The sequence below is a fragment of the Petaurus breviceps genome, unplaced genomic scaffold, assembly GCF_028583685.1.
Source record: "Petaurus breviceps papuanus isolate PSGF00001 unplaced genomic scaffold, PetGlider_PUasm1.0 38, whole genome shotgun sequence".
NCBI classification, from domain to species: Eukaryota; Metazoa; Chordata; class Mammalia; order Diprotodontia; family Petauridae; genus Petaurus; species Petaurus breviceps.
Genome location: NW_027186304.1, coordinates 70,477,611 through 70,494,025, shown reverse-complemented (window position 1 = coordinate 70,494,025; position 16,415 = coordinate 70,477,611). Strand labels below are relative to the sequence as shown.

At 35.3% G+C, this 16,415-nt stretch overlaps 1 protein-coding gene across 3 annotated transcripts in view; it reads right to left on the bottom strand.

Moving 5' to 3' along the window:
• Positions 1–16,415, bottom strand: part of CHD7 (chromodomain helicase DNA binding protein 7) — a 251,575-nt gene that overhangs the window by 150,234 nt on the left and 84,926 nt on the right. For all 3 annotated transcript variants that reach the window (XM_069099999.1, XM_069100000.1, XM_069100001.1), the window contains exon 2: positions 4,769–6,612. In XM_069099999.1, the coding sequence (XP_068956100.1) occupies positions 4,769–6,433 (1,665 nt within the window). In that variant the 5' untranslated portion in view covers positions 6,434–6,612. The remainder of the gene's footprint in view (positions 1–4,768; positions 6,613–16,415) is intronic.

Genomic DNA, 16,415 nt, shown 5'->3' with positions numbered 1-16,415 from the left:
CATACATACACACCCCCCCACACACATGTGTATGTATGTGTGTATATATAATATATATGACTCTCAATATAATTGGTTTACTTCATAATACTGTGTTTTATTTTATGCATTTAAAAACATTATTCTGAGAAGTATCCATAGGTTTCCCCAGACTGCCAAAGGGATCCATCACACACACACACACACACACACACACACACACACACACACACACACACGGTTAAGAATATGTGTTCTATAGCAATATTGTAAGAATGATCAACTGTGAGAGACTTGACTACTCTGATCAAGACACTGATCCGAGACAATTATAAAGAACCTGTGATGAATACTGCTATATACCTCCAGAGAGAGAACTGATGAGCTCTGAATGCAGATTGAATCATACTTAAAAAAAAAGAAAAAAAACCTCACAAATTTGTTCTACATGAAATCTTTTTCTGATTCCTTCAACTACTTGTGTCCTCTCTCTCAAACTACCTTATATTTAACTATTTTGTATTTATTTTCTTTATGTTTATTCTATATAGACATATACGTCCTTGTTATTTCTCTTGTTAGAATATAAGCTCCTGGGGCAGCCAGGTGGCTCATCAAGTAAGAGCACTGGCCCCAGTGTTGGGATGACCTGGGGGATCAAATCCGGGCTCAAATACTTAGCACCACACCCAGAAATAACTGCCATGTAACCTTGAGCAAGTTACTTAACCCCAATTGCTTTAAAAAAAAAAAAGAATATAAGCTCCTCAGAAATAGGGAACTATTTCAGACAAAGTATTTGCATTCCCAGTGCCTATTACAGCACCAAGCAATAGAAGGCACAACTAATCAACAAACATAAAATGAGAAATAAACCTAGAGTCAACAATATTAAGGTGTATTTCTCATTTAGCTTGTGGGCACCTGCATGACAAGCACTTAAACTATTTCCTGAATTAATACATAGCTGATTTAGTCCTAGGTTTACTTCCCCCTCCCTCCCCCCTTTTATTTGTTTTGGGTGAAAACTTGGAGGTAAAGTGTGTTCTCACCAATACATTCATTCATTTTTTTTTCAGTCAGTATTTAGCAAATGGTTAAAATGTGTATGGTACTTTAAGTGTTTTGCTGGATTTTTAAAAGAGCTTCTTTGTTGTTAAATGAAAACTGGTGTTTTTACTGAGCTCTGAATTCATAATTCCCTTCAATTATTTTCCTAGTATCTATCTTTGAATGTGAAATGCTCAACTGTGAACTTGTAAACTCAACTATCAAAACTAAATTTTATTTGTTAGAAAAAAATGGGCAAATTGTAACAGATGACCACATACAATTAATATTAAATGCATTCAATATTAAATACAGACTCTTAGGCTTTCGATAGTTGGAAAAGGATAGTAAACACATTTTTTCATGGTTTTTTTCCCCTTTGCAGCACCTAATGAAAATATTAGTTAAGTGCAATGCAAGACAGTGATATTAATTTGAATTAATTTATGTGCCAGCTGTGGGGTGACCCCACAAAATCTGGCTGCCCCCTGATTTTTTTTTCTGACAGAAAATGTTCAAACTCCACTAAAGGCCAACAAATTTATTTTCAGGTCATATAGGAAAGAAGATCTTAGGTAATAATTTGTGGCAGTTAGTCGGGAAATTTGGAAGAAACCAAAAAAGTCATCTAACACCTAGCAATTCAGCAATATCTGGAAATCTGTATGGAAACCTCTAGAAAATCTGGGGGCGGCTAGGTGGCGCAAGTGAATAGACCACCAGAGCTGGAATCAGGAGGACCTGAGTTCAAATCTGACCTCAGACAGTTGACACACTAGCCTTGTGACTTTGAGCAAGTCACTTAACCCCAATTGCCCTCCAAAAAGCAAAAAGAAAAGAAAAGAAAAGAAAATCACTACTTCCACAAGGCAAATCAATGATTTTTTGAAAACTCTAATAATTGACTGCCTACTGAGTTTTAAAGTCTTTGCACTTAGTCTCTGTGGCAATATAAAAATATTCTATTACACAACTACCATCTCCACCAATTCTTTATCCTCTTACCCTTTATTTGTCAGTCACCTGCAAGGTTCAGGCTTCCAGGGCTGAGGACAGCCCTCTAATCTTTGTCCATACTTTGTCCTTTGGAAAATTCATCCCTTTATTTCCTCCATGCAAATGACTCCAAAATCTATTCCCAGACCTTCCTTTCCTCTAATTTCAGATATCAACATGACATTTCTACTAAAATGTTACCTGATGTAAATCATGTCTAAAAAGGAATTTTGCATCCCCAAATTAATTTTCCCCTACTACTATCAACTGCACATTCACTGTCCAACAAATTCAGAAGTTTTGGAGGTGTTTCCTCCAATATCTTGCACTCTCCACTTATCCTTCTCCATTTATTACCTGTCTTCAATTCAGTTAATAAGATAGCGTTTATTAATTCATTTACTATGTGCTAAACACTGGAGATGCAAATAACACAGTCTCTGCCATCTTCTCAGTCAGTATGGCAGAGTAAGAACTTCTAGTGGAAGGAGGTTCCTCAATACCTTTCATAAAGCTACAAGAAAAATACTGAAGGAGAAAAAAACTGTAAAAAAAAAAAAAAAAAAAAAAGAAAAAAAAAAAAAAGCAACGATGTTCTTCAACCCCCCCCAGAGGGGAAAAAAAAAAAATGAAGAGGAAAAAAACTGAAAAAAAAAAAAAAAAGCCAAAAGGGAAAAAAAAGTCATACTCACCTTTCTAATCTCTCCCCCACTGGGGGAAAGAAGAATGAAAAGTAGGGCCAAGATAGACAGACAGACAGTCAGATATGCACACACACACACACACACACACTTTTTAAATACTACATAGTAAATGCAATAGCTAAAGTACAAGCAGTAATGCAAATGGGAAAAAGAAACAAAGAGAGTTCAAAAGGACATGGATAACTGACACATTTAAAGAATTTAAGAATTAACAATGGTAAACATATTATGAGAGCAATTAAAAGAGTCTATTTTTTTAAATCCAGGAATTAAAGCTAGAATTTTAAAATGATTTTTAAAATGAAATTAAAAAGGCCTACTGTGAGAATATAATAGGAAATGAAGAAAATTTATAGATGCCATCAATGACAATCTTACAATAAAAATTAAAATATCAGACAATGTAAAAGTGGAAAAACAAGCTTAAAAATAATTTATGAAAGAATCTGAAAATGTGTAGCTACTACTGACTAGAAAGTAACAATAATAATAGCTGATATCTTATGGACTTTAAAGTCTTCACAACTCTGTGTGTGTGTGTGAGTGATTTAAACCTTCTAATAACCCAATGAAAGATAGAAAGTACAGTTATTATTATCTCCATTGTAAAGAAGAGGAAGCTGACACTCAGGAAGGTTAAAAACACTGTCTTACATAGTTAATGTGTCAGAGGCAAAGTTTCACTTGACTCCAAGTCAAGGGTTCTTTCCACTGTACCACCATTGCCTTTGCCAGTCAAGATACAGGAACCTCAGAATCAAAGAAAGTCCTGAAAATTCAGACAAACCAAGAACCTAAACACTTTATTCCATCCAGGGAGGTAGGAAGATCCATAGTCCCTGAATGCCCAGAATAAGGTGGAAGTCACCAATTCCAATCCTTCTAGTGAAAGGGAGACCCATTAGGTATTATCATCCACCCTGCCACTGAATTCCAAGATCCTCCAGGCCCTACTATCTATCCTGCCTTTATACAGACCGATTCATGATTAAACACCAAATGAGTGATATAGGTAGAAAGTATGGGTACTTCTAAAAGTCATTACCCAATAATACTGCAAGAGAAATCTGCTCACTTACATGTTTTGGTATTTGTTAAAATACAGGTACACAATTTAGAATGGGAAGAGTTTTCTGTTTATTTACAAAACTAGAGTTCTAGACCTATACTTTTACTGAATGCATTATTTGGTTAGCAACTTTCATAAAATACAATGCATGAAAAAAATCCATAATTGAAAGACAATTTTACTAAGGAAGACTATTTTTCTCACTGCTTAGGAACCAAGTCTGCATGAATAAAAACACATTGCAGCAGTTTGTGGTTTATTCTGACTTTCTGATATTTGCAATTTAAGAGCACACAAACATTAAAGAGATGGCATAATCACCCTAATAAAAAGCAAGGACAAGTATTCTACAACTTCTGAAAAAATTCATCATCATAAAGAAAAAGGATACCTAAGTAAAATAAAACCCAGCAAAACTTGTTTAAATAAATCACAGTCAACAAGCATGTTTTAAATATGAACTGCAATCCTTTTTATTTTTGTTTATTTCTCCTCTTTAATTCACACCTCTCCATACTTCTCCATCTCCCCCATTGCTGTCCAGTTGGAGAAGAGGAGCCAATGGATTAAAGTTCCAGTTGGGTGGCAATAGGTTAATTACTTAAATGTTCTGAGCCTCAGTTTCCTCAACTATATAATAAGCATAATAATACCTTTATCACCAACATCATAGAGCTATTGTGAGGAAACTATCTTACAAACCTTAAGATCCTATTTAAACCTGAGACACTGTTTTGATTTATTGAGCAAACATCTTGCAAACATAAACCAAGAAAGCAACTGAAATAAAAAAAAAAACATTTATTAAGCACCTATTATGTGCCATGCACTGTGTAAAGCACTAGAAAAGCAAAGCCTTCTGCTTGTTTAGGGGAGAGTTACATGAAACAAGAAGCCAAGTTATATGAGACAAGGTGGAAAGTGTGCTTAATTTCATATTTCAATAAATACAGGTTGAAAAATCACTTACTTGATGGACAGGCACTTTCTGAGGGGTGTTCTGGGGTGACTGGTGAAGCTGTGCCCAAGGCTGGTGATGTGGATGTGGTGGTGGTGAAGACTGATGATGCATCCCTGGATGGGGCTGCATTGGAGGACAGGTTGGCAACTGTTGAAAAGATGGGGGCTGACCAGGATGTTGTTGGCCAGGTATCAATCGATCTTGTATTGCTTGGGGATCTGCAAGGCCAACACCAGGACAACCATTTGGTCTCATGTGCCCGCTAATTTCCCGTGGTGTTGAGGACATGCCCATAAATGGACGAGACTGTTGCATGTTTCTGGGGCCCATATTCCTCTGTCCAATTCCCATGGTACCAGGGGGCTGGTGTGATGGCTGAGGGTGGGGAATATTTGGATAATTGCCAACTTCCATGGGTATTCCAGCACTACCAGGCCTAACTTGTGGAGGAGGGGTACCTGCTGGATTACTCATTGCTTTCATGGGTGACATGGGAGGTGGAGAGGCATAAGTTCCCTGAGGCTGTGAAGGATGCATAGTTTGTGTGTTCATTTGGTTAAGTGAGCCACTGGGGTGAATGGGCTGCTGGTGCATTAGTCCTTGACCACTGTTTGATGGAAATCCTACAGCATTTGGGTATCTTGGTACAGACGGATTCATTGGAGTGTTATTTGTAAGGCCTAAATTTTGATTCATCCCTGTATTGTTAACTAATCCCTGATTTAGGTTACTGTAAGGATATCGAGAATACTGCCCTGAGTTGTTTATAGTAGGTGAGGGTACTGTCTGGCTCCGAGAACTAAAATTAAGGGTTTGTGGCCTAACAGCCCCTTGTTGAGGAGGATTAGGGGAGAATCTGGGACTGTGAGCAACTGATTCTCCATGGAGAGCAGTGGGGGGATGGTGATGAAACTGTTGGACTGAGTGACGTAAAGAAGGTGCCATGCTGGGATTCTGTTGGGGCACATGAGACAAGTGGCCAGGTCCTGAGGTGGCAATAAAAGGATTTCCCTGATTAAGGCCTTCTTGACCTTGAGAAAACTGGTTCATCCTCTGTTGTGGTTGACCATGCTGTTGCATTGAAAAATCACCACGAGCCATATAGTTTCCCATCTGTTGCATATGTGGAGGATGGCCCTGTCCAGGGGGTCCAGACGGATTCTGTGGTGGCTGGGGTGGTTGCTGCTGTTGCTGGTAAGGGGCTCTTATCTGGTCTGGCACCTGAACAGCCCGTGGTCCCCACATAGAGCCACTGTCCACAAAAGGCTGTCCATGTCTTTCATTCTGCATGCCAGGATAAACTCCCATCTGACCACCACTACTGCCACCATGAGGAACCTGAGGAACTGGAGGGTTGTGATACTGTGAGTGAGGAGAGGCTATGCCATTCCCAGGGGCATTACTCATCATTCTGTTAGGCTGATCCATCAGATGCATCTTTTGCTGTTCGTATTGATTATAGTGATCAAAATGGGTCAACTTTGCTTGATTTTGATTAGCAGGGGGATGATGAAGAGAGGATTGCAAAGAAGCAAAACCTTGGTCTATAGGCATTTGCTGACCCATAGGATTGACTGGATTTTCAGGGTAACCACATTCTCCAAGGCCTTCCAGCCCTTCACTGAAAAGATTTCCATCCTCTCCAAAAAGACTCATCATTCCTGGATCGGCCATCTTCTTCCAACACACAGCTCCTCAGAGCTACAATTGGAGGGAACTAGTCTGTGCTTTACCACTTCACTGAGGTGTTTGTCACCAAAGCCTTTAATCCTTAACTAATCTTCTTCATGTCATTCCATATTTCCTTAATTCTCTTGAACCATGCAGCGTCAAGCAAAGTCTGATTATAAGTCCTGGAAAAATAAGAGGAGACAAAATAGATACAGAATTAAAAATAAACATTGAAAACTGTCAAGACTTTACACATTTGAATTTGTTTTATATCAAACAATACTAATTTATCCCACTGACTGAACTGTAGTTTGTAAATCTAGTTCACTTTAAGAGAAACTCATTAGCTTCCATCAGAAGCAAAACACTAACCTTAACCTAAAATTAATCCATTCACTACACTTCCTAGTGTTCCATTCTTGGATGGAACAGAACAAAAGAACATACAACATGCAGCAGCAGCAGCAGCAGCTGCCACAGCAGGCAGGCAGATGTATGAATCCAGCCAAGCAGCCCATCTGCTGAACTAAAACCCTGAAAATGCTCTGGTTACCAACAGCATGTCCTTAACCTTGTTCCCCTGAGCAGTGTAATCAGATGAGCAAGCATCATCATCTAGGGCTGTGATAAGCTAAAGTTCGTTACATTTTTGAAAGTATCTTATAAACATCAAAAGAAAGTTATTACATCTGAAATTAGAGCACTATGTGTAGCACAAATGTGTAGGTAACATACTATGTCACTATATAACATACTATGTAACACTGTCATTGTCTAAAACTGAAATGAAAAACAAGCTTGGAAGACAGTAAAGTACATTCACAATTATATTATGGCTAACAATATGAATATACAAGCTTCAGAATTTTAAAAATTAAAGGGTGGTTTTCATTTGTCAAGAAGACAAATTTCTAAATACCATACTCAGACTAATAAATATGGCTCAATGCCCACTGAATAGAAGATCTGTGCCAAAATTCTGTGTGTTGATGACAAAGGAAATTCAATCACTGGATGCATTATTCACCCAAAAGCACAGTGGCTACTAATGACGTAATAGGATCCCATTGATGACTAGATAAAAACAAAAAAGCAACCCTAACTATAGACTTTGTACAGGATTATTCTCCTTTGTAAGAACATAAGATTTTTATTAATAAAATTAGGCAATATTAAAATTAATTTCCATGGAACAAAGTCTAAACTATTTCACATAGTCAGCACCACCTTGTCTGCAAGCATATAGTTATCAGATAGTCTCCAACAGTTCGTATTTTATTCAAATTGCTTCAAAGAAACATTTGACCTCAAATCATACATTTGCACTGTGCCAACAACTCCTTATCATGTTTAAGTAGTCCTTTAAATTTCACAAATTTCTTTTCTTACAACAGGTAGTAAGGCTGTTATCATCTCTATTTTGCATATGAGAATTTAGAGAAGCTGGGTGATTTCACCTTAGGTACATGGTTACTTTTAAAATAAAAAAATCAAACCAGGTATTTCGATACCAAGACTAATATTCTTTCCACTATACTATGGTTCCTCAAATAAGATGGATCTGTAAAGTGGCTAAAGTTAGTATTTTTTTCCCTGAGTTTTCATTAATAGAATCTGTATGTAGGTTCCAATTAACTTTTGAAAAATAACTAAAATCTTAAGCCTCTTTCAAATTTATACTTTTTCTCCTTTATAAGCACATAAAAGAATTGTATGATACTGACCCTCTTGAAAACAATTAATTCTCAAGGAATTTAAAAGGTGATTTATTAGGCAAGTCTAAATTATGGATAGTAATTATAATATGGAAACTTAAAGGACCAGAAGTCCACAGCAAAAAAACTCTTATGGAAATATACTAGTCACATGAAAACTTGTGGACTAATTTTGCCCTATTCTAACACTCATAACAAGACAATGATTTACTTTATATAAAATGTAAACAGCATCCCAATCCAATGCCAGAATTACAGACTTATAACCTAAAAGGGTCCTGAGGTCTGTAGTTTTCAGATGACAGCTGTCAACTGAAGTCAGTTTTCTCCCCACTAAGCTACTGACTGCTATAACCTTTCTGATCTAGGTTTTTTTCCCCCCAGAAACAGAAGTCAAATAGGTGGAAATAAGGTGAGCACTTAAGCAAATTTACTGGTAAACATGTTACATTCTAAGTGTATTATGTAGCATTTGAAACAAAGTAAAACGGAAACCAACATCACAAAAAGCAAGAGAAATCTTTTAAACTGAGATTGTTACCTAAAAAGCTCAGTAAAATTAATTTATTCAAGATTAATTTTCCCTTTTAGGATCATAAGCACTAGATTTGAAATATTTGAAATTAGAACTGATAATGACTTAAAAACCATGATAGAACTTAAAAATCATGAAGACTAGTTATTCACCAGAAAATGCATATTTAGCATAGGAACTGTATTGCTATTTATATGCCTTTACAAACCAAAGCTCTTCAAACTTTAGTCCTTGAAGTTCTTGGTTTCCTAGGGGTGTAAGACTGGTCCAGAATATAAAAGGAGACGTTATCTTCATGCAAAGTTACTTATTTTAACCTACATTTTTGAGAAAACACTTATTTTTTTTAAAGTAACAGGTTTATCAGGTTTCTCAACTTTTGCCAATAAGTCAAAAATAACAATAACAATAAAAAGGTAAGAAGGACCCATATATTAAAAAAAAAAATAGCTACGGCAACTTTTTGTAGTAGCAAAGAACTAGAAACAAACTGAGTGTCCATCTACTGTAGAATGACGAACAAATTACAGACTGAGAATGTAATAGAATATTATTATCTCATAAAAAACAATGACAAATGGGCCAGTTTCAGAGAAACCTCAGAAGACTCATATGAGCTGATGCACAGTAAAATTAGGAGAACAATTTATATCACAACAATAGCAATGTAAAGAAAAACAACTTTGAAACACTTAAGAACTCTAACCAGTGTAATGATCATCCATGATTCCAGAGGGCAAGTCATGAAGTATACTATCCATTTCCTAAAAGAAGGGCAACATATTCATGGTGCAGAATAACGAGTACACTTTTGGATCAAGCCAATGTGGAAATTGGTTATTTTTGACTATGCATATTTGTTACAAGTATTTTGCTTATCTTTTTCTTTTTCCATGGATGGCAGAGGAAGAGGGATGAGAAAGGGGACTCAGGATATTACTCTCCAGTAAAAATGAAAAGAGACCAAAAGGCCAAAGAAAATCATTGACAAGCAGACAGCTTTGAAAGTTACATGTTAAATTTATTATATGCCTGAAAATAAGTTCTACTCAATAAAGATTTAAAGTTTCATGTACGAAGTGATTTTAGAATGTATAGGCTGCTTATTTTATTTGGTGGTTGTCAAGTTGAGAATTATATAAGGTGTGAGGAAGTCCAGCCAGCATATTAGAATAAAATGCTATGTTCAAGATTACTCAAGAGGAAACAAACAAACAAAAAAAAGATTAAAATGCCAGTTAATAATGGTGTCTTGAAATGATTTCCCTTAAAAGTTGTACTTTGGAGAGCATACAAATATTTAAGTGGTATTTATGCCTAGAGTTTTAAATAAAAATATAGTTAAATCTCAAATCATCCTAAATTGTAAAATTTCTAAAATAATTTTTAGACAAGAAGTAAAAGGATAAGGGAAAAGAATAAATACCAAGGATACCATATCATAAAATGCTCCTTGGTTATCTGTTTGACAACTTCTTTAGTTATGTATTCCAGGGGAAACAAGTTAAGTGCCCTGCTATATGCCTAGTGAATATAATAAAGTCTCAGTTATATGAGTTTCCACCATAATACTCTGCTTAATATTATGTGAAAAGTGAATTGAAGAACCTTTTTCTATTTATCTCTCCTAGGATGAGAGAGGTTGGGAAAAGAATTATCAGGTTTCTCAACTAACAAATGTGAGAATTAACAGAAATTGCTGTGAAACCAATTCTAAGAGCCACAGAAATATAGAGCTACAAGTAACTTTAGAGATTACTTTGCCAAATATCTTCTCATTTTACAGAAGAAGAAACTCTTTTAATAGGTTTCACTTAGAAAATATCTTAAGGGTTTTATAGTTTTAAACATATGTCCCCTTGACAAAGAAAAACAAAATGAATAAATGGAATCTAATAACAATGGAAAAATAAAAGTATAAATACATTTTTATTTAGAAATGATTCACAAACAAATATAAGGAGAATATAAAATAAAGAATTTCTTATCTTTTGGTGAATAATTGTGCAGTACCTCTTGGATCATGCAATGATCATGGAAAATTCCTTCAATGCTTAAAAATGATTATGTAGTTGACATGAGTTACACATCTTTTAATGAGCTGAACACCTATGCCAGCAGGGTTTGGCTACTAAAAACACACACCAGGAATTTCAACTGCTTCTTTAGGAAGTGGGAAAATAAAATGCCAAGTTAAAGCCACAGAATAACATTTTCTTGGGCAAAAATGAATCCTCAGAAGGAGGAAATGCTACCTGGGAAATCAGGAGGAGAAAATATAGCACTAAAATATATTTTCAAATGAGGCTATTTTAAAAATAGTACTCAATTATTTTCCAGTCATTTCTGATTTCCTACATCTCAAATAATTAGTTCTTAACAAATGGCCTTTTCTTAAGGTAAGATAGCATTGCATATTCTTGCTTTTATCATTAGAACTAGTTTGCTTCTGAATCTGACAGTACTAGTAATAGAGACTGGACATTTTCTCAGGAGGGAGTTATTAAAATGTGGGGTTTTTTGTCATGTGGTTATATGTTTCACATGAAAACTATTTTCCTTTAGCTCCTCTACCTTTCTCATCCACCTACTTGAGTAAGCCACTATCCATCCAGCAAGGACAAAGGCTTTAAACATAAATTTCCAACACACTTAGACAAATTTATACATGAACAAAATGTGAGCCACTTTAGTTCCTCCCTAGTAGATGCTGTAGGATACTTTTGTGTCTTGAACTGACCAAACTGTTTTCCTTTAAAAAAAAGTAGCAAACCCTTCCCAAGTTAAAGAAATCATAACTAAATGAGAGAATAATCTTATATTAAAGTATTCTAAACCAGTGAGTTTCCATTTACAATAAAGTAGTTTTATGAGAATACTTCAAAGGCTGTATCAGAGATGTCCAATGGGATCTTGTGTGATCACCATATTTGCCACTTTCAGGAAGTGGAAATTCAATACAACTGAACTGGCAGATAGCTGGCAATCAAAAACAGTATGTTTAACAATGACCTACAGAAAGAAGCAGGAACTTATAGCTTATCAACTGCAGATTTACCATGTACAGAAAACAAAGAGTGTCCAAAATATTTTTTCCCTTCTAAATTACATTCTTTGGCAAGGTAGATAAGATGTAATGCTCTTTATTAGATGAAATAAAAATTCAACACTTTTTGGCAAAGATAACTGATTCTATCCTGCACATCCTCACTCAAGAAAAATAGCTCTCTGATTAAACACCACAACTTTGAAGGTGTTGTTTTTTTTTTTTCCCAATTCCAAACTCACTGACATGATGAAACAACTCCATTATTTCTGAATGTCATGTTAAGGTTCAAGTTTAAGTTGTCAAATACACCACAAGTTTCTACTTATGTGAGGTATATATATATATTTATTCATATCAGTCATTAATTTATTAAAAGAATAAACCAAAATGGGAAAGGACAGTGCTTTTCAGTTCTGTAAAATTCCAAATATTTTAGAAAAATAAAAGAACAAGGTCACTAAGTATTATGAATTCATTATGGTGCCACTAATTTTATAAACAGTAATCAAAATCCCAATTTTTGTAGAAAAATGAATTATTCTAAATTTATGTACTGTGAATTTATACCATGCTTCACCTCCCAATTTAACATAATAAAAATAATACATGCAAATGCTAGGACTGATACTGTCTTTTTTAAAAATTTCATTAAAAAAATTTTAAAATATAATTGTATTTGAAAAAAGACTATATAACTCTGACAAATGCAATAAATAATTATTCAACTTAAACATTATCATTGAGTAACATTTAAACTGCGATGTTCAAAAGGTGGCTTCCAAAAAGACAATTCCATTTGTTTCAACCGTTATTTTTGCAAGACACACAACAGCACAGTTATGCTTAACATTTTATTTTATTTTTTGCAATGGTGAACTAGTACCACATTACATATGTGGCACAATATGAGTATTTCACAGGTTTATTGCAGAAAAAAAATTAGTTATTTCCACATAAATGAGTCTGATTATGGTGGTTTCTTTATAAGATAAAATGTGTTCAATGTAACATTTAAGCTTCAAGAATTTTCAGAACATTTAAATGCTTTCTTTTTAAATCATATGCTATAAAAAAAACAAACATCTAGTAACCCATGATTAATACAAGTATGTGACAATAATGGAAAATCAATGGAAATATTAATTATATCCTACAATGCACAAAAGTCACTTCATAAAAGCATGAGAGTCAGAAAAAACTCTCAATGTTCCTTAACAGAAGGAAAAACACTCTGAACTTCAACTTTAAAAATATTATTTCCCTGAAATCAACCCTTTTAAATTTCAAGTCTTCTGGGAAAAGAAAAGATTACACCGCTTCTGACTAAGAACATGGCTAAATATGACCATCACAGAAAATGTAAACTACAGACAGCACCCAGGACTATCTTCACATTTTCTTAAGAGAACACAGTCAGCATAAAGGGAAGTCTCTAATAGAGTACCACCATGACCTGCCTTTACCCTATCTTCTATGCAATATTTTTCAAAATCTTGGATGAAAATACAGATGACATGCTTATCATGTGATTAACATAAAGCAGAGGTAATACACTGGATAACAGAATCATAAACTAAAAAGATCTTGAAATTGTATATAAATGGAATATAAGATAATATTTAACAGGGAAAATATAAAGTCCTAGGGGCGGCTAGGTGGCGCAGTGAATAGATCACCAGCCCTAGGATGACCTGAGTTCAAATCAGACCTCAGACACTTAACACAAAAACTAGCCGTGTGAATTTGGGCAAGTCACTTAACCCCAATTGCCCTCCAAAAAGCAAAATAGATATATAAAGTCCTATACCTCGACTAAAAAAAGTATCAAATGCACAAGTGTCTAAGTAACAGTTTACATGAAAAGATCTTGGAATTTTAGTGAACTATGTGCATTGGATAGAAAAACTATCAGGGTAAATAATGGGGTAATTCCACCTAGGCATTAGGCGCACGCATGCGCGCATGCGCGCACACACACACACACACACACACACAAAGACAAACACACCCTTGCTTTACTGGCCAGTGCATCAGCTGACTGGCTAGGGTTGTCCTCAGAAGGAAAATCTAGGAAGAAATGTGTTGTTAACAAATGGGTAAACTGAAAGATTTAAAAGATCAACTGGATACTTCCAGAGACTCCAGAAAAACTAAAAGTCATCTTTTTAGTTGCCCAAGGAAGCCATCTACCCACCCAGTGATTGAGTTCATACTGTCTAGCCTAGACTCTCCACTGAGCTGACACTATCTCTGAAAGAAGCAAGAGAGCTATGCAAAACTTTTTAGCTAAGGTTTACCATCCATGACTCAAAAGCACTCTCCCCTCCAGAAGCAGTATCCTTTCAACAACACATGGGTTGGCCATCCACCAATCCTACAGTAGCCTGTCTTTGTGTGTGTGTGTGTGTGTGTGTGTGTGTGTGTGTGTCTCTGTATATATACATACATATACATTACTATAGACGCACACCACATACATGTTTTTTTAAATTCCTAATAACTTGGGATGCAAAGATGAGCTTGTTTATACTTTTCAATACTGGAAACTTAAGAAGGTTGTCTCTTTCTTTGTTTCTAAGATAGACTGCAAACTCAGTATGACTCAATAGCATCATGTGGCAACTAAAAAACTAATGTAAAACTCCAGACAGAAAAAGGGAGGTGATAGCCTTACTGTATCAGAACGCGTCTGGATTGTTCTGCTTAGATAGAAAAGGAAAAGACAAGCTGGAGCACGTCCAAAGAAAAGCAACCACATTAAGAGGATTTGAAACTATGTCATATAGGCTCAGGTAAAGGAAATAGAGATATTTAGCCTAGAGAAGATAAGATTTAGGAAGGACAAGATAGTTGTTTTTTAAGTACTTGAAGGGCTGTCATGTAAATGAGGGATTAGGCTTGTTTTGCTTGGCCCCAGAGGGCAAAGCCAGGAGTAACAGGTGGAAGTGACAGGGAGCAGAGAGATTTTGACTCAATAAGGCAAAAAACATCCTCATTATTATGGTGGTGCAAAAGTTGAATAAGCTGTCTCAAGAGGTGGGGATCACCCCTCACTGGAAGGCTTCAAGTGGAAACTAGATGAATACACTTGTCAGTAATGTTGTCAAGGGGATTCCTGTTCAGGTAGAAGGTGATCCAGATTACTTCTAAGGTTCCTTGCAATTCTGTAATTTAAAAACAGCTAAATTCATGTAGAACATATGAAGCAGAAAGAGGAGAAAAGGGAAATGAAAGATCTCACATTCACTATGGTAGAAAACATATTTTTTAAAATGTCACATCTCTATAGAGATTCATTTCCTAAAATATTTTAAATCTACTGGAAAAAAAATACTAAACAAAAAGACAAACAGAAAAGGGACACATTAATGAAACTTGAGAAATCAATCTAGTGCTTTTGGAAAAAAAGTTGGACTGTAGAACTTTATATTGGAATACTGCAAGTTTTAGAAAATGTGGTAGCTAGTATCGTATTTTGAACCTTTAAAACATCCCAGGCCTAACAAAAATATTGATTAAGTCTAAAAAGATTACTGACACCACATATTTATTAACCTAATAAAAATCACCATTACAAAGCATCATTCTCCCATTCATTACAGACTTCCTCAAGTTACTGGTTTGGTATACACAGGACAGCTATGTGATGAAAACCCAAAAAGGAAGAGAGAGTAGGATTGGAGAAAGAAGAAAGAGAATTATATTGTTGCCGTCAACTGTCAAGTTATCTTCTAGCCATTAGTCTCTTATGAAGCTGACATGAAACCCCCGAAGGATTCAAGAGGTGGAACACAGGGCAACATACTGAAGTTTCTAGGTTTGTTGTTTTTTTTTTTTTGGGGGGGGGGGAGACACCTAGCACAACTGATGACTCTTGCTAAGGACCACGTTTTTGTATACTTATTGCAATTGTCACTGATTAATTGACCTAGCAATTTCCTACATTTTTTAGAATTTAGAAAGCTGCAAATAGCCTCATTTTTGTACCCCAGTTATGGGAGAAGCTGAAGTAGACATTACATAGGCTTCCTTTATGCATACCACCAACATTTCTCTTGAAAACTTTGGCAAGACTACAGATAAAAATAATTTATCTACTTTCTTTGCTAGAGCAGAGGATATGTGATTGGTAGGGAATCTTATCCATCATGAAAAAACTTAAGCACAAAGACAGTCTGAGTGTCAAAAGATACAAAGGGCAGAGGTCATAGCAGTAAGCTGGAAGGTTTTCAAAGGATTGCTTTGTTAATGTATGGCTATTTTATGAAAAAGAGAAATGATAGGGAATGATATTTCAAATTTCAATCATGCTCAGTGAAGCAAGGAGACTAATGTACAATAAAAATGGATAACCAAAACTGGAGGGAGTTGCAACAGGAAGAAGCCTAAAGGTTTCTCCAAAATGCAGCACACATACTATATTTATAATAAGAATTATAATAAAATCAAAGAATACTTTATAAAAACATTTCTTTATCACTGTTATGTAATAAACAAAATATTTTCCTAATAATTAAAATATACACATTAACATATATTCATTAGCTAAAAGATCATTGCACTTGTCTTCAGAGGAAAATATACCAAACCAGTTAACCTCTGTGAGCCTCAGTTTTCCCAAAATGAGAAGGGGAAAGTAGATAACTTCTATTTTCTCTTCCAACCCTAAATCTCTGATCTAGCGAC